At 33.3% G+C, this 21,308-nt stretch overlaps 1 protein-coding gene across 1 annotated transcript; it reads left to right on the top strand.

Annotated features, from left to right (window-relative positions):
- The first annotated feature begins 731 nt into the window (after window positions 1-731).
- Window positions 732-4,754, top strand: LOC110642355 (transcription factor MYB1). The gene is made up of 2 exons (XM_021794364.2): window positions 732-1,137; window positions 3,396-4,754. The coding sequence occupies exons 1-2, from the start codon at window positions 813-815 to the stop codon at window positions 4,184-4,186; spliced, it is 1,116 nt and encodes a 371-aa protein (XP_021650056.2). The 5' UTR covers window positions 732-812; the 3' UTR covers window positions 4,187-4,754.
- The last annotated feature ends 16,554 nt before the right edge of the window (window positions 4,755-21,308 follow it).

Here is a 21,308-nt window from a genome sequence, read left to right on the forward strand (position 1 = left end):
TGGGTATCCATTACTCAAATTTATTTATATAAATATTTAATTAAATATAAAATATAATTTTTTTATAATGATATTTATAAATTTTTATATATTTTATTTTATATAAAATAAAATTAAAATATTTTATGAAATAAATAAAAATTTTAAAATATAAATTATTAATAAAAATAAATTTTATATAGATTTTTAATTAAAATATATAAAATTAAATATATATGAATATTTTCTGAATAATAATAATTGAATTTGATATGAATTCAGATAGTTTGAGAATAAATTTTAATAAAATTTGAGATAAATTTAAATTTTAAAAATATTAATAAATTTAAATTTAAATATCTCGGATACCCATAGAAAATTAGTGTAATTTTATATGAAATTTATTGTGGCAATTGATAATTAACCGGTGTATATATAAATAGAAATTACTCGGAGGGAATATAGATGAAAAAAGTGCGGTTGTTTCCCGCCATTCTTAGTGTATTCGCGGTGAAATGGCTACGCAAGCGAAATTACACTACTGCCCTTTCACTGCTTTTTTTTTTTTCCCCTCCTCTGTTTTGACCCGTGTTGACCCTTTTTAAGGTGAAGGTTTAAATTAATCTTGAAATTATTCAAATAATTTATCATGTACATAAAACAAATTATTTAAATAAAAAAGGGCATCCTAGTCATTTCAAAAACACCACTTTGGTAAATAAAACCAGAAACAGGAAATCGAAACTTCCAAACAATAGCCTAACAAAGTCTATTCAGCTGTCTTTGCAAGTCTCTCTACAGTTAAGTAACAGCCGAAATCTAATGAGACAGGGATGGAAATCGATTTGAAGGAGAAGACATTTGTCGAAGTCGACGGCACCAACTCAGGAGACGGCGGTGGAGAAGACGGCGCCGGCAGCGGAGATGATTTGTTGCTGGCTGTAGGAGAGGGAGGCGGAAGCGGCCAAGCATGTAGAGACAGAGTTAAAGGCCCTTGGTCCCCTGAAGAGGATGCGATCCTCAGTCGATTAGTCAGCAAATTTGGCGCCAGGAATTGGAGCTTGATCGCCCGAGGAATCGCCGGGAGATCTGGTAAGTCTTGCCGGCTCCGGTGGTGTAATCAGCTTGACCCGGCTGTTAAGCGCAAGCCATTTACTGGTAAATCATCCCCCTTTTTCTTTATGAGAAGGAATCCGCTAATAGTTAGTGTAGTTTACACGATTTAAGGATTAGATGGATTTTTGGTGTTTGAATTTTTGTGGTCATGGAGCATGGATGAAACTAATTTGAAGTTAAAAGTGATGCATTTTTGCAATTAATCAAGGTAATAAGGTTTTACAATTTTGTATTTGGCCAAATGATCATACTTTTGATATTTTTTTAAAGTTTGGCCAAAGCTTTTAACTTTGTGAATGAATTTTAAAAAAATGAAATTTTTAGCCAAAACTGAAAACGTATGCTAAAAAAAAAAAGAATGTTATCATTTTCCCCTTGTTTTTTACTTGGTATTTGGTAACACTATCAAATTAAAAAATCACCAATTAGCATATTTGCCCGGTTTTCTCTGGGTCTTTATAGGTTTTTTTTTTTTTTTTTTTTTCTGGGTCTGCAAGCAAATGATTGCCATTACTTAAAGCAGTTTCTAGCAAATTGGTCCTTGTTTTTAGCATAGCATATGGTGATAGCTTGATTGAAATTTTGAAAGGTCGGTTGAAGTTCTTATTTCGAAATTTCATTTTCGAGTTATTGTATATGGTGTTGGTTGGCAAAATAGTGGATTCTATCCCCATCCCCATTGGCATTTGGAATTGTTGAATCCTTGTAGTTCATGTGTTTCCTACTTATATTACACATTATCAATTACTTATGCTACAATAGAGTGACAGACAAAAAAAATAGTTAGCTTTGCCTTTTCATGTCTTTTAGCACCATTTGCCTATATCTGCAACTGAGAATATGGCATAAAATGTGTTGCTTAGAGCTATATATCATGTGTAATATGTGTTGGCAACAAGAAGTAAAGAACAAAAATATAAACAGAAAATAATGGATTGAGATTCTGAAGAACAATTTGATGTTGACACCTGACAGTGGCTTGCAGAAATCTCATTGTGCCATCAATCATAGCCCATAAAGACTTTCCTTGCCTCCCCATCAAACCATAGGTCTCCTTAAGCCACCGTCTCCACTGCAAGAAAGAAAATCATATAGATAAATATAAAAAGAAATACAAATAATTAATTATGTGTTCATGCAAAAAAACACTTGATGATAATTGAAACCAGCATCCTGACATGAGTAAGTTGTGTTAGGTCTTTCACTTCTATTTTTTCTCACCTTCCATATCTCATGAATGATGGTACTTATCAGGCTTTAAATTGAATATTAAATGTCTATATTACTTTTGAGAGGTGGATGCAGCTGACTTGTGATTTTGCTGTTATAAGGTCAGCAAATTCTGCAGCTCATTCAGTTTCCATTCTTCTATGAGAGGCCAAAGGAAAGACTCTCAAAGTTTAATTGGAATAGCAGTTCCTGCAGCCAATCTATAAATATTTACTTGTTTTCTTGTCAAAGTTTAAAGGAATAACAGTTACACTGAGATTTTTGGTTTGATATTAGTAGCATTTAGAGAGTTTCTCTTTGTTTTCTTGAAAAGTTATTACAATAAACATAGTTCCTGTATTCCATTATTTTGAACCAGCCTCCAAATTTCGGTTTGATTCAGCAAATTTCGGCAGTCTGGTTGGGACATTCTTACACTTTATTCTTTTGAGCATACACGCAACCCAAAGTGCATCATTCCTGCAAAACCAGAAAGTTTGAAGCACATCATCATGGGAATAAGATTCCATAGCTGCTTTTATATTTTAAAGAACCTTTGATCATTCACATATATTTCTTGTTTTCCTGTTATTATTTTATTTTCCCTTGTAAAGCATGCACTGAGCTACCAAAATGTTTGATAGAGATTGGTTTAGTTGATCATGAATTCCATTGGGTTATCCGGAAAAAAAAAAGGACACATATATGGGAATGAGGAATAGTAAATATAATTCCACTCAAAGTTGCTCAAGAAATAATTTTAGATCTGTTATAATGCAAATGCTGTAGCAAAAAAGAATCCTTTGTGCTATTGCAAGTATAAAGTCTTATGAGCACCCTCATTCTAAAATTATGCAAGTATATTAGTAAAATATACTGTCAAACAACTCCCACTCGCATATAGGCTTGGATTTTAAATTGAAAGTTTTTTGTCCTTGACAACTAATTGTTTTCTTGAGATGACTTGTGGGTATTCTCACACAAAAGTTAGCTATGGTAATTTCATTATGTATTTGTTCTTTCATGGCTGCAGTTTTCCAACATATTAGCACTTCCAGATGAAAAAGGCTGATAAAATGAAATTATTGCAGATGAGGAAGATCATATCATAGCTGCGGCCCATGCAGTTCATGGAAATAAATGGGCAGTAATTGCAAGACTTCTACCGGGTAGAACAGATAATGCTATTAAGAACCATTGGAATTCTACTCTAAGACGGAGAAGCACAGAGCGTGAGAGGTTAAGGTTGGCGTCTGGAAATGTGGACCAAGATGCTACCTTGGACAAAGCCAAAGCATCATCTGAAGAAACTCTGTCTTGTGGGGATGCAAATTCATTTAAATCTTTTGAAGGAAAAGACGGAAGCTCTTTGGATAATATGAATGATCAGTGCGAAGAAAAAGCACCATTAGAGGTTCCATCAAATAATGAAGCAAAAGAATCATCTACGCTTTTCCGTCCCAGGGCACGTGTTAGTGCATTCAGTGTTTATAATCCTGTGGACGGCCCAGAAATTGGTTCACCATGTTCAAGGCCAGTTCCAATGGTAGGACCTTTGATTCAAGCTTCAATACCAGATGATGGAATTTGCAAATTGCTTGATGGGATTTACAATGAGCGGTTGGTTCCTCAGCAGTGTGGCCATGGCTGTTGTGAGGCCCAAAATGGTAATAATCCTCGGAATTCTTTGTTGGGTCCAGAATTTGTGGATTTCCTAGATCCCCCATCTTTTCCAAGTTTTGAGTTGGCTGCCATAGCAACAGATATAAGTAACCTTGCTTGGCTCAAAAGTGGATTGGAGAATAACAGTGTCAGAGTCATGGGTGACACTGCTGGCAGAATAGCACCCTATGGATCTCAAGCGCAAATGGGGCATCTTTAAGAAAGCAGGGTGAGTGGTAATTTCCTTATTGACAAGGGAAAGCAAGTTAATGGGTGTCGCAACCAACATGATATGATCATAGATTGGTAGCCCTTTTCATTTTGCACTGGTTATCATCAGGGTTTTGGATTGAGGTGAACAATGGCATCTCCATGTTTAACTGGGGTTGCTAAAAGACAACATATTTATAAGAAGGATATATACTGAGCTAGGTATTATATTGTCGAAAGAGCTATATCTTCCCCCCATCAGAAACTTCCCATTTATATTTAAAAACGTCGGAAGAAAGAAGAGAAAGTTGCAACAGATCTTTCTGTCGTATTTTACTTATCTTAGGTGCCTAAGTTTGTCCCTCCCCAATGGAAGAATGACAGCATTATTATTATTATTATTATTATTATTTCTTGGTACAGAAGACCTAAGCAATGAAACGTGGTTTCTTTGGTTGAGGCAATGTAGGATATTACCATTGTTGTATTGGGGGATAAATGCAAGAGAATGGGGAGTGCTATCCATTCAAGCTACAAATAGAACTGGTTATTTAAATACATTAGCTATATTTCATGAACCAAGTATTGTCAATTCTTAATAGCAGTCTATCCTTTTGCCTTAAGCTCAATAGAGCTCAAGCCAGCTCCATTCAACTCATAGCCCTTTTCAAAGGCATGTGGGGCTGGACGTATGCTTTCTTTTAGTTATTCATTTCATGTAGTCATATTTCATATTGCCAAGCATTTTAACTAATTTTCTTATTTATACCTAAGTTTTTTCTTTTTAGAAGAAAACTAACCTCCAGCTAACAAAGCTTCTAAAACCGAAGGAGGACCAGTCTTTAGTAACGAAAACGAAGCTGGAAGAGACAAAGAAGCCATAAAATGGGCAACATTGTTGCATGGCCATGCTATAAGGCAGAAGCCCTGCTACACAGCTTAAGAGGTGGGGGGCATTTTTCTTCAAAGATTAATTGGTTGTGATCATTCCAAATTAACCAAAGAAGAATGGCTAAGAGAACTCTATCCTGGTCATCCATTTTCTCAGTCACTGAATTAAACCACCCAGCACAATCAGACATAGAAAAAGCATTAACCCATAAGCCCAAAGCAGATACTAGCCAAACTCCTATTTATATCTGAGTTAATAGAGTTCTCAAACACAGCGCACTTTTATTTCGTTATAAATTTATCTCACACTTACAGCTTCCAAGATTTTTTATTCATGATAAGAAAAGTGGAAAACATTTCAAATGTTGGATTTAATCAAAATCGGAATGAACTAAAATCAGAGCCAGAACTATAACTAAAACCGAGAGGAACCAGTCCCTCGGAACTTTAAACTGAAACCACCAATTTAGCTTCAAGCCAACCTGGTGGCCACCCCTGTTTGCTAGATTAGTGTTGGTGGTGGGGAGATTTTTTTTTTTCTTTTTTTTGATGGGGTGTGTCTGAATGACTATTCTCCCTAAACATACAATTAAAAATAAAAGATTGCAAGAAATTTTTTTTTTATTATCATTATTCAATAGAGATTTAATAGGTTAAATAATAATCAGTAAAGTACAAAGTAAAAAGTAGTAATCTTCCTCTGTCATCATAAAAATAATCAGTATGATAACAAGTTCATGAAAAGAATCAAATTCAATAACTCATCACTACCCACAATTTGAGATAAAGGAAAACTAATTAGATTTTGAGAATGAAATTCTAATAGGATGGTGTTGGAGGGATCTTGATTTTTGTATGTTTATGAAAATATGATTTATTATGTTTGTATAATTTAAATATTTGAATTCAAAATGAATGTTTAATATTTAATTAAAAATTAAAATTTAATTTTCGATGGATAGTTGATTATTTATAAAGAAATATATATATATATATTAATTTAAAGATTGCGATTATATCATGTTTGCATTAACATAATTTTGATCTCTTTTCAAATATAGAGTAGGGATAGTAATTGTTAAGATATCCATAAAAATCACTATATTTGAATTTGAACGGATTAATATTTTTGATACTTGAACCTATCTCAAATTCTATTAAAAATTATCATCAACTATTTGAACTTATCCCAAATCTAATTATTATTATTATCTAAAAAGTAATCATATTCATTTAATTTTATATATTTTAATTAATAATTTATATAAAAATATTTTATTAATAATTTGTGTGTTAAAAATTTAATAATTCTATAAAATATTTAAATTCTATTTTTTTAAAATATAATATATAAAAATTTATTAATATTATTATAAAAAATATATAATAATTTATAATTAATTAATTAAATCGGTTCAGGTCATGATACATAACCTACAAAATTTAAAGTCGACTTGAATCCGGTATTTTGATTTTTTTTTCTTAATTTTAAGCCTATTTTAAATTTAATTATATACTATTTAAATTATTTTATTAAAATTTAATCGGCTCAAATCGAGTTGGGTACCCATGTTGTTATCCCTAAAAAGGAGTAGAGACCAAAAGTCATTCGTTGAGGTGAAATGAAAAATGATTTGCCTCTTCTAATTTGACTCTTACAGTATATATATATATATATATATATATATATATATATATATATATATATATATATATATATATATATATATATATATATATAAAAGAAAATTTGAGGGTCACTCTTCTTAATTGTAATAGATTTGCAAAATAATTTAAATTTTGAGGGTCTCCCTTCTTATAATTATTTTTATACACTTCCTTCTTAATTTTAATACAACTCTAATAATCTAAAATTTCTAAATACTGCGTGCAAATAAAATTGAAAATTTTAGAATTAGAAAGATTAAAGATAAACGAGAAAAATAATGAAAAAGTCAATTGGGTTGACCACACCAAATTCAAAGTGCTTGTGTCATTCGAAGAAGAACATCCTCACCCTGTCCAATTAAGGTTTCAAGCGGTATCATTCTATTAGGTTCAGTCGGATTGGATACCTATAAAAATTCGATCCATTGCCATCCCTAATTATAATGGCCAAACTAAGCACTAACGTTCACAACTGGAACACCAAGAACATGATTTTTTATGTCACAATGGCCGTTAGCAGCATATAAATGCCTTTAAAGAGCTCTGAAACTCAACTTATCTATAAGACTATCCCTTCAATCTTGGACAATGTACTAATCCCTTGCACGGAGTACACTACACCAAAAAGACTCCACATTTCCTAAGCTTTCAAACAATTGATACGCAACTAGAAAGCCTAGATCAAAAAACTCCCCGTCGCCACAGCCTTGCTTGTTTCACTAGCCTCTATTGAGAATGATGGCAAGTGAAGAAGCATAGGCATGCACCAGCAATACACACCATACCAATCACATTAGTGGTAACACATTGACGCTTGACCCATTGTCCATCTGCCACTTACTACTAAATCCTTATAATTAAATTAACAGGGCCAATCCAAAATATTTTATAATTGGTAAACAAACATGCCACTAAATCCATATAATTAAATTAATGTGGATTAATTAGACTGAACCCACTAAAGGCCAATCTGTGATATTATTGCAGTTTGCCAAATCGCTCCTATGAGAAAATGACAAGAGTAAAAGTTAATAACAGTCGCTGCACTACTCTTCTTTCTGTACCCCACCATGAAATTAGGTGCTCCACTCTTTTTTCTATCAAGGATTGTTGCTTACGTTGCAGAAAACATGTAATAAAATGGAGTTATATGCGATCAATAAGTTTAAATTTAATAAAATTGAATAAATTAAAATTTTTGAAGGATATTGGGAATCAAAATGTAATAGGTGAGCATTCATTTAATTCAAAATTTAATAAATTAAAAAAAAGGGAAATTAAACCGAATCAAATCTATTATAATTTTAAATTAAATAAATAAAATTAAAAAATTAATTTGGTTCATTAGTATGTATATGCTCAATTGATTTTATTAAACTAGATTTCTTAGAATAAAATTGAACAAATCAAATTAATAAAGAAAACTTGAAAATCAAAACCCAAACAAATAATTTTATCAATTCAATTTTTTTTTAAATTTAAATCAAATAATATATGAAGCTTGTTCATATTTGTATATGTATGTATTTTGATTATGGTGCACATCCAAATTAACTGTTATACGTTCTGCTTGTTTCACAGAAAAATAATTTACATATGAAAAATATTTTTTATGAAAATTATTTTTTTTAAAAATATTTTTATATTTTTTATTATTTAATTATAATATTAAATTAGTAGTATGTGCATATATAAATATTTTTACATTTTAATAAGATTATCAATATTTAGAAAATGACTCACTCTTAAAAAAAAAAGAACTTACTTTCTTTAAAAATGTTTAAATTTTTTTTCTTTAATTAAAAAAATATATTTTTCATTCTATTTTTTTAATATCCTAAACACTATAAATACAAAAATTAATTTCCAGAAAAATATATTCAACAAACAAATGGAGTCTAAATAAATTATTTTAATATTTTCTGCAAACAAATGGCTTTTGAGTAAATTATGTTAGCATTATGGTAAATTCATTACAGCAGAAAATTTATGAACTTACCACTATCAAATTGGAATTACAAACAAGAAAAATTTACAATTCAAAGGTTATTTTTCAATCCCATAGAGTTGGAATATTTTTAAAGAAGACTTCTTTAAAAAAGTAAAAGGAAAAAAAAAAAAAAAAAAAAACTTAACCTTGAAGAATTTGTTCAATGAAACATATGGGCTTTGGGCAAAAAGACAATGAAAATACTTTACAGCATGAAGGTTTGGATGATGTCAAAAAGTTAATTAAAGGGATAATTTTGTTTTTTTGTTTTTTTTTTTAAAAAAAGAATGATCTTTTATGGTATTTGTTAGGGATGTTAAGCCCAATGAGTTGGAGTTTTGATTTGGATTAATTTAGATTGTTTATTAAATTGAATTATTTATCAAGTTATTATAAAACAAATTTAATTAATTTATAAATTGGAGGTTAATTTGGGTTAAAATATTAATTTTTAATTTAAATTTTAAAAATTTAAATTAATTAAATTCATTTGAATGAAACAATTTTAAATCAAATCATGGAATTAACCTTTAATTTTATAAATTATTTTAAATTTAATATAAATTAAAATAAATTACAATTATTTTAAATTAAAAAGGTTAAAATCGAAGTCATAATTTACCAGCATTTTAATATATATATATATATATATATATATATATATATATATATATATATATTCTCAATCCAACCTCCATCATAAGTCTTAAGTTGTTTTGCTTAATTTATAAGTCATAATTTTAAATTAATTAATTTATTTAAATATTTATAGAGTTTATAAGTTATGCTTATAAGAAAAAAAAAGTTAGGATAAGGAGTTTTTCATTTTGATAATTATAAGTTAGGGAGAAATATTTTACTGTATTTCTCTTATTTAATTTTATAATTCTATGATATATTTTTATTTTATTTATTCTCATATTCACATTAATAAATTTTCCTACAATAATTTAAATAAATCATTTACATTAATTTTAATAAATTTAAAATTATTTTTTTATTAATTTTAATAAAATATTTATTTGTTTAACTCAAAATTAAATAATTATATTGTAATGTGATTGAAATACATTTTGATAATATTATAATAAATTATTGAGTTAATATAATATATTATTTGAAAGATAATTTAATATCTTTTTTATTATTTTAATAATAAATATACTTATAAATTACTTTTTCTAAAACATATTAACCGTTTATTAATCACTTATAGAAATTTTTAAAAAAATAACCGTTTAAAATTTTAAATATTTATAAATTTAAATTAGTTTATATATTATTTAAAAAATAATTTAATATTTTTTTATTATTTTAATAATAACTATATTTATAAGCGACTTTTTATTAAATGTATTAATCGTTTATTAATCACCTATAGAAATTAAAAAAAAACTATTTAAACATATTGTTAATATATTTTTAATTTTATTTTTTTTTATTTTTAAAAATACGAATCTTTAGTTTCTTTCACATTTGGATTTGGGTAATGTATGATTGGGTGTATCTCATCACTTTACGTGACCTAATCCAATTTGAGAAGGAACGAATAACAGATCAGCTAATCATATATACACATCCAGCCACGCCAATAATTCGATATTCGCCTCATGCTCAACACTCATTTACGCTTCTACAAAGGATAAAATATTGTGTTTTATACTAAAATTAATGATTTCTTTATATATCATTTAAAATATTTTTATTAAAATATTTTAGGGATATTTTTTATATAAATATTAAATAAGTTTAGTAATTAAAATCTAACGATTAAGATTGAAAAAAAAAATCATCACAACAAAGTTAAAAACAATAAAAAGAATATTGGTATGATAATTTCATATATTGAATAAAATTGCTTATATAATTCAATAATTTGATACTAAAAAAATATAAAAGTCACAAAAAAAGTGGTGTGGCAGTAGTAATTATGACATCAGTGGCAATACATGGAAACAAAACAAAATCTTTGTAGGAAAAACAACAATAACGTAAAATCCAAACATCTATGAGGCGAAAATCGAAAAGCCTACTCATCGTGCAACAAGAAGAAGGTGCAGGCGAAAAGGATGAGCATCGGCGAGATTGAAATGCAAGATTGAGGGGCAAGGGAATTCGTCCTTTTGTGATGCGGCGAGCTTGAAAGAAATGGGTGGTGAGGGGTGTCTTGAGTTGAAAGGTGATGACAGGGAGGGAATCAGTGGTTTAATGGGTTTTGTCGTTCACAAATCCACGCACCATGAATCCAGAACCACCAGGCTTAATGGGTTTGACTCAGCCTGGGGATTGTAGAACCAGGTGTCTTCAACTTGGTTTTGCTGTTCGAAGAGACCACGACACCTTCTCGACGGAGCTTATGTGTTGCAATGAAGCTATTGCTAGCTATGCCTGCTTCAATCACGGCAATGACGAGGGAGGTGAGGTGAGTAGAGGTGCCATGAATGTAAAGGGATGCGTGTGCTGGGATCTCATGACCCACCTAGCTTGGTAGGGCAGCTTGTCCATTTTTTTATGGGCTAGATTTGCTGTGATTTAGGATGACGATTTGATTTAAAAAGTAGATGGATAAAAATATTTAGAAAATATTAATAAACTGTTACGATTAAATTATAATAATTTTTATTATTTTTTATTGACTGAAATCTATTCATAATAATTTCATTATCAATACTTACAAATACATCACGTTCAATATAAGTCAGCAAATAATCATTTAGTAGCCCATCTCTCATTTTATTATGAAGTAAACTTTTAATAATATTCATTGCAGAAAAAGCTCTTTTTACTGTGGCTGTAGCAATTGGTAAGATTAATGATAATATGATTAACAAATATACCAAAAAAAAAATAATATACTTTTTTGTAGCAACCATCTTCTCAGCAAGACCTCCAATTCTACTAACTTCAAAAAATTTCTTATCCATATGCATATCAAAGACAAAGTTCTCAAGTTAAGATTCAAGTTCAATTAGATCAACCGGAGAAAATTCACATGGATAAAATTTTACGAGTTGAATCAATTTGCTCATATCGAATGCAGAAAATGAGTCATTAAGATCGAGACATGCCATGCATAAAAGCAAATTTATATTCACTTCATCAAATCGATTTGTAACATCCTCACTTTAGCTAGTCCGTACAGTCTACTGTTTCGGTGACTAATATCGGTCCAGGCAGTTAGAATGTTTAAAATTATAAATAGACTAGAGTGAGGAGTTACAAAGAAACTAAATAATGCTCATAAAAAATCAAGTAAAAATTTTAGAAACCAAATACACTAAGGTTAAACGAGCTGAAACCCCAGGGATGAGTAACCCGAAGGGAAAGTGACAGTGAAGGCCGTTAGCAACCCTAGACTAGGGAAAAAAATTATAAAATAATTTTTGAGACTCTAGAGAATGGTCATTGAGGTTCTTATGGCATTAGAATGCTAAGGAAATGTTTAGAAAAAAATTTTCAATCGGTACAGACAATTTTGGCTCGTTAAGCCAAACGGAGGGCATTTTGGTCATTTCATCTTTAGAGATGATTTTTGGCCAACTTGTCCAGTTAAATAAATAATTTATATAACATAAAATATGAATAAATGTTATTAAAAATTTAATTAAAATTAAATAGACAAGAAAAGGAGAGAAAATGAAGAAAAATGAAATTATGACATCATAATGATGTCATTAAAGTTCTCCCAACCTATCTAATATGGACACATGGCATAAACTTATCTTAAAGAGACAAAATAGGCTAAAAATGAACAAAAAATCAGATATATCTCTCTCTTTCTTCTTCCTTGTTGTGACCCTCCTCCATAACCATCATTTTCAAGCTTTTTCAAAGCTTAATTTTACTAACTTCTACCCAACAAAACCCTAACCTAGCAACACAAAAAAGTGTTCTTGCATCTTGGTGATTCTTTTGGGAGCAAAAAGAAAAGGAAAACAAGAACCCTAGCGAGTGGAGAAACTTCACTCCATAGAGGTTAGTGACCTAACCTTAATTTTCACCTTAAATTCATGTTAAGGACTATGTATGAGTGCAAATTACAAAGAAAATTTGTTAAATACTATGTGTATGCCATCCTATAAATTTCAGCAGCCTTGGTTAGGGTATGATTATGATGAGTTTTATGGAGTTAAAATGATAGTTTGGCTACCCTCAATATGCATGAATTGAATGGATTGATGAAATGCCATGATAATGCATGGTTTGTGATATTTGAGTTAGGGTTTAGGGTGAAAAATGAGACTTTAAACATGTGATTGATGAGTCCCAACCGCAAGTGCATGGGTCGTTCAAGTAGTATAGAAAAAGATATCGTTCCCAAGAGGAGTTGTGTTAATGATTGAATTTTTGATATAAAATAAAATATGTTAAAATTGTATTTTAATCAAATTAATAAAAGAAATTTAGGAATTTGAAGCATAAGGTATAAAAATGCAAAACTAAATTCAAACAATGACTAATTTAATAATTCACAAAATAAAGAAATTGATAATAATGAAAATTAATAAAATGAGATTAAACTAAACACTCAAAAGTAAAATTCCAAGCAATAATTGATGAAAGACGATTTTGGAGTTAAGGGTTCATATTTAAGTCATTTTGAGATTTTTCTTAGCTAGCCCAATCCATGAAATTTATGGGTTTAAAGGAGATTAATTCTAAAATCCTTTGAAAACTCTTTCGAGTGAGAGAAAGAGTGCCTTAATTAACTTAATCCTACTTTCGTGGAGTTAAAATTAACCAAGACCCATTAGGTTCTTTAATCAATCTATTAAAACCCTCTTAACCCTTAGTCTATTTTTAGATCTAAGTTAATTAAGTCCAATTTCTTGATTAACTATCACTTGGTTTTCTCCTTTCGGTGCTTCAACCAAGGATTAAGAACATAACTTAATGGGGCCTTTCATTAAGCATGTGAATAAGCACACAAGAAATAGATTAAACCTCATAAATTCATTAAATTGGGACTAACCCAGTTCAAATCCACAAAAATAACTAAATATTACATCCCTTACTCCATAATCAAAGTAAAACTACTCACTATCCATAATATTTAAAAGATATTCTGATTTAATATGGAAATAAAACTTTAATCTAAGCTAAGAAACAAAAAGCTCAACACTAGAAATGTAGGAAAAATGTAAGAAAAGAAAGAAATCCTCAAATCTGGTTGAAAATGGTGTGGGAGGTGATTGTGTCTCTTCAGTTACTGCTGCTCCTTCTTCTCCTCTTCCTTCTCTTTCTTTCCCCCCTTCTAAAATGGGAAATGGGGCTATTTATAGCATTTTCTGACATGGAGCCCTAAAATGGTGTGTTTTAGGAGGAATTTTCTGAGGGAATCTTCTGCCAGCTCATTAATGAAATCTTTGAGGGACTGCATAAGTGGACTGCATAAGTCATGCGATCCTTATGCGCTGTTTCGCTCACTTATGCGAAACTGCATGACCAGGTGCATAGGTTATGCACAATTCCGTGAGATTGCATAAGGGGGCGTGAATCCGCATAAGCCATGCACTCTCCTTATGCACAATTCGGCAGGTATTGGAACAGTGATTTTTCTCCTTATGCAGATCTGCATGGCTTATGCTGCAAGTTATGCGCAATTTGGCCAATGCATATTTCAACTTTGAAACTTGTTTTTGACATCTTTGGCCGTAGAGATCACTCCTCAATGGCAAAATTTCTTTTTTAGTCTTTCCAAAACACAATTTTTCCTACAAAACAAAGTAAAAATTACAAATTAATCCAAAATTGACAATTATGAAAAACTAACTAATTAACTAATGAAATTAGCTAAAAATGACTAATAATCAAATAAAATGGCTATGAAATTAAACCTAAATGATTATGCAAAATGTATGCATCAGTGATAATAAAATTAGATTTTAATGGTCAATTAGTGATCATTTGGTATTGTTTGAATAAAAAATGAAGTGCATTGTGTAGTGGGATTGAAGCTTGGTGTGGCTGCTCTTGGTGACCTGTAGGATTGGACATAAGTCTAGCAGGTTTGGGCAGCAATAACTTGAATTGTAGAGGTTCAATTGGTGCAAGGCCAATTGGACATAAAAATAGACACATAATGGCACAACTTTAGTGAAGAAACCATGCCTAGAAAACCAAACCAAGTCAACCAAAAGTTTGCCCTAATCCGGGTGACCTGCATTCTGCCTGGGCAAAATGACCAAATGAATAGTGTTTGGTCATTTGGCCATAACTCAGTGTATAAAGGTTCAATTGACCTGAAATTTTACTAGCAACAAGCTGAGATATAGACCAACAACTTTCATGAAGAAACCTAACCCAAATTATGACCAAAACATATTCAAAAAGTGAGTTGCAGTCACTGTTCCTACACTGTAGATTTGGTCAGTCCATAAATTCTGGAAAAATTTCAATCCGGCCAGTTGTGGTTTTTGGACCATAACTTGAGCTATAAAACTCCAAATGGAGTGATTCAAAAAAGGAAATGCAACTAGACAAAATAAGGAACAACTTTCATGTTGATCAATTTACCAAATTCCCACTGCAAAAATGACCAATGGAACAGTAAAGACAAAGCATGAAAACTAAAAATTCTCCCCAATTAACATTAAGCTTAGAAATGGTATTGGCAACCAATACCAACAAATTTTGAATGCAAAATGTGGTATGTTGGGAGTATTAGAACCAATATATCTATTGCCTATGCAAAAGTCAACATTTTAGTTGACTAATGAAATGAATAGTAACATTCAAACTTGAAATTCAAAAATTATGAAATTTAAAAGTGTAATATGTCTTAGTATACCTAACAAGATTGGTTTGGATAGCTTGGCATGCCAATAGGGTTCTGTTAGCAGTACTGCATATGGCTTCATGCCATTCTATGTTTCATGGCTTCCCATACCATTCTGTGACATAATAGCCTTTAGCTATGTTATTTGAGTTGTACACTTGGGTTTTATCCCTGATAATTATTACAGCTTATTAGCTGTTCTGTTGCACACCGGGAGACACAATGTGACCGATGGTGTGATGGTCCGAGGTACTTAGTACCCAGTGCCAGTTTACCTATTTATCCAGTCTAGTCGACTACTATGGGTTACTCGGGCAATGATAATAAATCTTACAAAATTTTAATCGAATAATACTGTAATAAATATCAGAAATTAAGTCTACCAAAAATGTAAACACACATTCTGCATATTCATTTTATTTAGTTATTTTATTTTATTTTATATTGTCACCACTAAGCAGAATTGCTTAGCGCCTCGCTTTTGCCACACGCAAGTACTGGAGACCTAGCTGGGGAGCCCAGCAGACATCAGACCGGGTGAGCTTTCAAATCTGCATCCGGAGTCCAGAGTCACCTCACATCTGCAGTGCATATGGTAGGGCATTAGGATTTCGGGGTAGCACTTTGTATTTTGCATTTTGTATTAATTTTGGTTTGTAACTATAAACTCTTGAAATTATTTGATGATGTAAATATATGAAATTTCATATTATTGAAATTTTCTGTATATTATGTTAAGAAATATTTATGAATCTACTTCCAGTAATGAAGTGAAAAGAAAAAAATTTCTAACAATAATGTTATGATTTGAGATTAAGATTTTGAGATTGAGTTGAGATATGTGTGAATAATGGAGTTTGGATTTTGGAAATTATATTGGAAGTATTTTTAAACAGGTTCAAAAGAACTGTTTTTCCAATTTACAGCCGGCACTCTGTCGGATTTTCTATAAAATTTGTGAAAAAATTTAGATTTACCAAAAATTATAAATAAATGAATAAAAAGGGATAAATTGTAATTAAAACATAAATTGGTGCTCCGGCACACTGAGTGGCATATCCTGCTCCGCTACACTGTAGACGGGTAAGGGGTGTCACATTTAGTGATATCAGAGCACGGTTTAGGCGTTTCTGGGCTTATATTGAGTACATACCATTGCATTGTATTTGTAAGTGTTGAGATGACACTGATGCAGATCTGTTTATTTTCCTATTTTGAATAGGATATGGATCCTGCTTCGCAAAGAGCAGTTGATGAAGAGGTGGAGAGTCGTGCTCCACTAAGAGCTGAATCTGGGGGCAGGGGAGAATCTGCTCCACCAGCAGCTGAGGCACCTGCCCAACCTCAGTTTGCTCTATTTTAGCAAATGACTGAATTCTATCGGCAAATGATGGGGGCAATTCTACCACCACAACCACAGCCACAACCTCCACCAGCACCACAGAAGTCCCATCTGGAGAAACTGCGTAAACACGGGGCTGTGGATTTCTTTGGGAAGAGGAAGGATGATCCCATGACAGCAGAAAACTGGTTGGATAGAACCATTAGAGTGCTGAAATAGCTAAACTGCACCCCCGAACAGAACCCGGTGGGTGTTGTGTCCCTACTTCAGGATGATACTTATTAGTGGTGGGACACAATAACCAGTGAGGTACAACCAGAACGGATTACTTGGGAATTCTTCCTTATAGAGTTCAGGAAGAAATATGTTAGCAAAGTGTACCTAGAAGAGCGAAGAAGGGAATTTATCAGTCTGAGACAGAGGCAATTGTCAGTGGTGGAATATGAGCATGAGTTTGTCAGACTGAGCCGATATGGGAGGAGATAGTCCCTACAGAGGCAGAGAGGTGCTGAAGGTTTGAAGAAGGACTTAATAATAATATCAAAGTCATGATCACGGCATTGGAAATCACAGATTTTGCTAAATTAGTAGATGCTGTATCAAAAGTGGAAAGGGTCCGAATAAATGAACAAAATAGAAGGGAAAGACAGCAGAAGAGGGGTCCGAGTCAGTCCAGTACATTTTCTACTCCCAGTAAGAAGAGTAAGGGTCCTCCTGCTCAGAGTTCAAGACTACCACAGGGTCAGGGTCAGTCTTAGGGGCCCAGACCACAGTTCACACCTAGGAGAGGCCAGTCCCCACCATCAGTGGACAGCTCTCTAGGGACGGTGTTTAGGGGACCAGCCCCAGCATCTTCTTCCTGTCAGTACTGTTAGAAGTGGCATAAGGGGGATTATTGGCGAGTGACCGATGCATGCTTATGGTGTGGATCAACAGAACATCAGATCAAGAATTGTCCGAAGAGGACTACTACAGTTGCTCCAAAACAAGCTGACAGACCTGCTCCTGCACCACAAAGGGGTAGGAAGCCCAGTAAACCTGAGGCAACTGGTCCATCACTGAGGCTTGCATTCGAGTCAGCTGAGAGGCCAGATACTAGAGAACCTGCCAGGGCCTATGCCATCAGGGCTCAGGAAGAGCAAGATGCCCCGGATGTCATTAGGGGTACGTTTTCCCTTTACAACACTTCTGTACATGCATTGGTGGATCCAGGATCCACTCATTCCTACATTTGCATCAAACTACCCATAGAGAGGGGAGTTCCAATAGAGGAGAATGATCAAGACATTCTGGTCACAAATCCACTAGTCCACAGTGTGATAGTGAATAAGGTGTATAAAGGTTGCCCGTTGAGGATTCAGGGGTATGAATTCTCGGCAGACCTAATTGAATTGCCCTTCCACGAGTTTGATGTGATTTTGGGTATGGACTGGTTGTCACGTCATCAGGAAATAGTTGATTGCAAATTGAAGAGGATTTCTCTGAAAACTTCTAAGGGTAATGAGATTACTATTGTGGGTGAAAGGACAGATTTCCTGTCAAATGTTATCTCAGCCACAGTTGCAAGAAGATTGATGAGAAAACGCTGTGAAGCTTACCTAGCACACGTGGTTGATACTAGGCAGGCTAAGCCAAACCTGGGTGATATACCCACAGTAAGAGACTTCACAGATGTATTTCCTGAAGAGTTGCCTGGTTTACCACTAGAAAGGAAAGTCGAGTTTGTTGTAGAGGTAATGCCGGGTACAGCACCCATTTCTATTGCTCCTTATAGGATGGCACCCACTGAATTGAAAGAGTTGAAAACTCAGTTGCAGGAGTTACTTGATAAGGGGTTCATAAGCCCCAGTGTGTCACCATGGGGAGCTTCGATGCTGTTTGTGAAGAAGAAGGATAGAACCTTGAGATTGTGTATTGATTACCGACGGTTGAATAAGGCCACTGTGAAGAATAAATATCCGTTGCCCAGAATTGATGATCTGTTTGATCAGTTGAAGGGAGCCGGTGTATTTTTAAAAATTGATCTCAGATCAGGGTATCATCAGTTGAGGGTAAAGGATGCAGATGTGTTAAAAACTGCATTCAAAACCCGGTATGAGCATTATGAATTTTTAGTGATGCCGTTTGGGTTAACAAATGCACCAGCAGCATTTATGGACCTTATGAACTGTATCTTACATCTATACTTAGATCGGTTTGTAGTGGTCTTTATTGATGATATTCTGGTGTATTCCAAGACCAGGGAAGAACATGATGAACATTTGAGGATTGTTCTGCAAACCCTGCGAGAAAAGAAGCTGTATGCTAAGCTGTCCAAGTGTAACTTCTGGTTGAATGAGATTGCATTCCTTAGACACATAGTGTCAGCTGAGGGGATTAGAGTGGATCCCAAAAAGATAGAAGCAGTGATGGAATGGAAGCCTCCCAGAAATACAACTGAGGTCAGAAGTTTCTTGGGGCTAGCTGGGTATTACAGGAGATTTGTGAAGGGGTTCTCTCTTATAGCTGCTCCAATGACCAAGTTGTTGCACAAGAATGTGAAATTTGGCTGAAACAACAAGTGCCAAGCCAGTTTTGAGAGGCTGAAGGCTATGTTGATAGAAGCACCAGTGTTAACACAGCCAATGTCAGGAAAAGACTTTGTGGTCTACAGTGATGCCTCGCATAATGGGCTAGGGTGTGTATTGATGCAAGAGGAGAAAGTGGTCACCTATGCTTCTAGGCAGTTAAGGCCACATGAACAGAACTACCCTACTCATGACCTGGAGTTAGCAGCAATTATCTTCACACTGAAGATATGGAGGCATTATTTATATGGTGAAAAATATTACATATATACAGACCATAAGAGTTTAAAATATTTGCCAACCCAGAAGGAGCTCAATTTTAGACAGAGGCAATGGATTGAGTTCCTAAAGGACTATGATTGTGTGATAGATTATCATCCTGGGAAGGCAAATGTGGTTGCTGATGCTTTAAGCAGGAAGTCCATCACAGCTTTAAGATCACTAAATGCCTTTCTGTCCTTAGCTCAAGATGGAGCTATTTTGGCTGAGTTACAAGTGAGGCCAACCCTGCTACAGCAGATACAAGATGGACAGAGGGCAGATGAAAAATTAATAGCCATTGTGGGTAAAATTCCAAAGGGAAAGGAAATTGAATATGAGGTGAAAGCAGATGGGTGTCTATACTACAGAGGAAGAGTGTGTGCACCAGATGATGTGGAACTGAAGACTAGTATTCTGAAAGAAGCACACATTAGTGTTTATGTTATGCACCCGGGAAGCACAAAAATGTATAATGATTTGAAGCCTCATTATTGTGGCCTGGTATGAAGAGGGATATAGCTGACTATGTGACTAAGTGTTTGACATGTCACCAAGTTAAAGCAGAACATTAAGTTCCATCAGGATTGCTACAGCCTATAAGCATACCTGAATGGAAATGGGACCGAGTCACTATGGATTTTGTTAGTGGTCTACCTCTCACCCAAAAGAAACATGATGCAGTATGGGTGATAGTGGATAGATTGACGAAGTCAGCACATTTTTTGCCAGTTAGGACTGACTACTCACTAGAGAAGCTAGCAGAATTGTATATCAGTGAGATAGTTAGACTGCATGGAATCCCACTTTCCATCATATCTGACCCAGACCCAAGGTTTACATCAAGATTCTGCAAAAAGTTGCAAGAAGCCTTGGGCACACAACTCTGTTTTAGTACGGCTTTTCATCCTCAGACAGATGGATAGTCAGAACGAGTAATCCAAGTAAACCTAAGAACTAATTGAATTTTCATAGTTAATAAATTGAAACGATAGTAACAATGTGAATTATGTGATAGATCCTGGAGGATATGTTAAGAAGTTGTGTCATTGAGTTTGAGGGGAGTTGGGATAGATATCTCCCACTGGCAGAATTCGCATATAACAATAGCTACCAAGCTAGCATTCAAATGGCTCCGTATGAAGCACTGTATGGGAGGAAATGTAGAACCCCAGCGTGTTGGACTGAATTGGGCAAAGATAAGCTGGTAGGACCAGACCTGGTGAAACAGACTAAGGAGAAAGTGAAGATAATCAAAGCTAACCTGAAGGTTGCCTCAGATAGACATAAATCTTATGACGACCTGAAGAGAAAAGAGATAGAGTATGCAGTTAGCGGTAAAGTGTTTCTCAAAGTCTCACCGTGGAAGAAAGTACTGAGGTTTGGAAGGAAGGTTAAGTTAAGCCCTAGGTTCATTGGCCCATATGAAGTCATTGAACGTGTGGGACCAGTGGCCTATCGGCTAGCTTTACCACCAGAACTGGATAAAATCCATAATGTATTCCATGTTTCTATGCTGAAGAGATATCACTCAGACCCTTCATATGTCATTTCCATGTAAGAGATTTAAATCCAACCTGACTTCAAATATACAGAAGAACCGATACAGATCCTAGCTCGGGAAGTGAAGGAATTGAG

Source organism: Hevea brasiliensis, chromosome 5, assembly GCF_030052815.1.
Source record: "Hevea brasiliensis isolate MT/VB/25A 57/8 chromosome 5, ASM3005281v1, whole genome shotgun sequence".
NCBI lineage: Eukaryota > Viridiplantae > Streptophyta > Magnoliopsida > Malpighiales > Euphorbiaceae > Hevea > Hevea brasiliensis.

Bases quoted from the DNA above. Each gene is read 5' to 3' on its own strand.
- LOC110642355 (XM_021794364.2), top strand. From the start codon at position 813: ATGGAAATCGATTTGAAGGAGAAGACATTTGTCGAAGTCGACGGCACC. The intron at 1,138-3,395 runs GTAAATCATCCC...AAATTATTGCAG, and splicing joins TAAGCGCAAGCCATTTACTG to ATGAGGAAGATCATATCATA.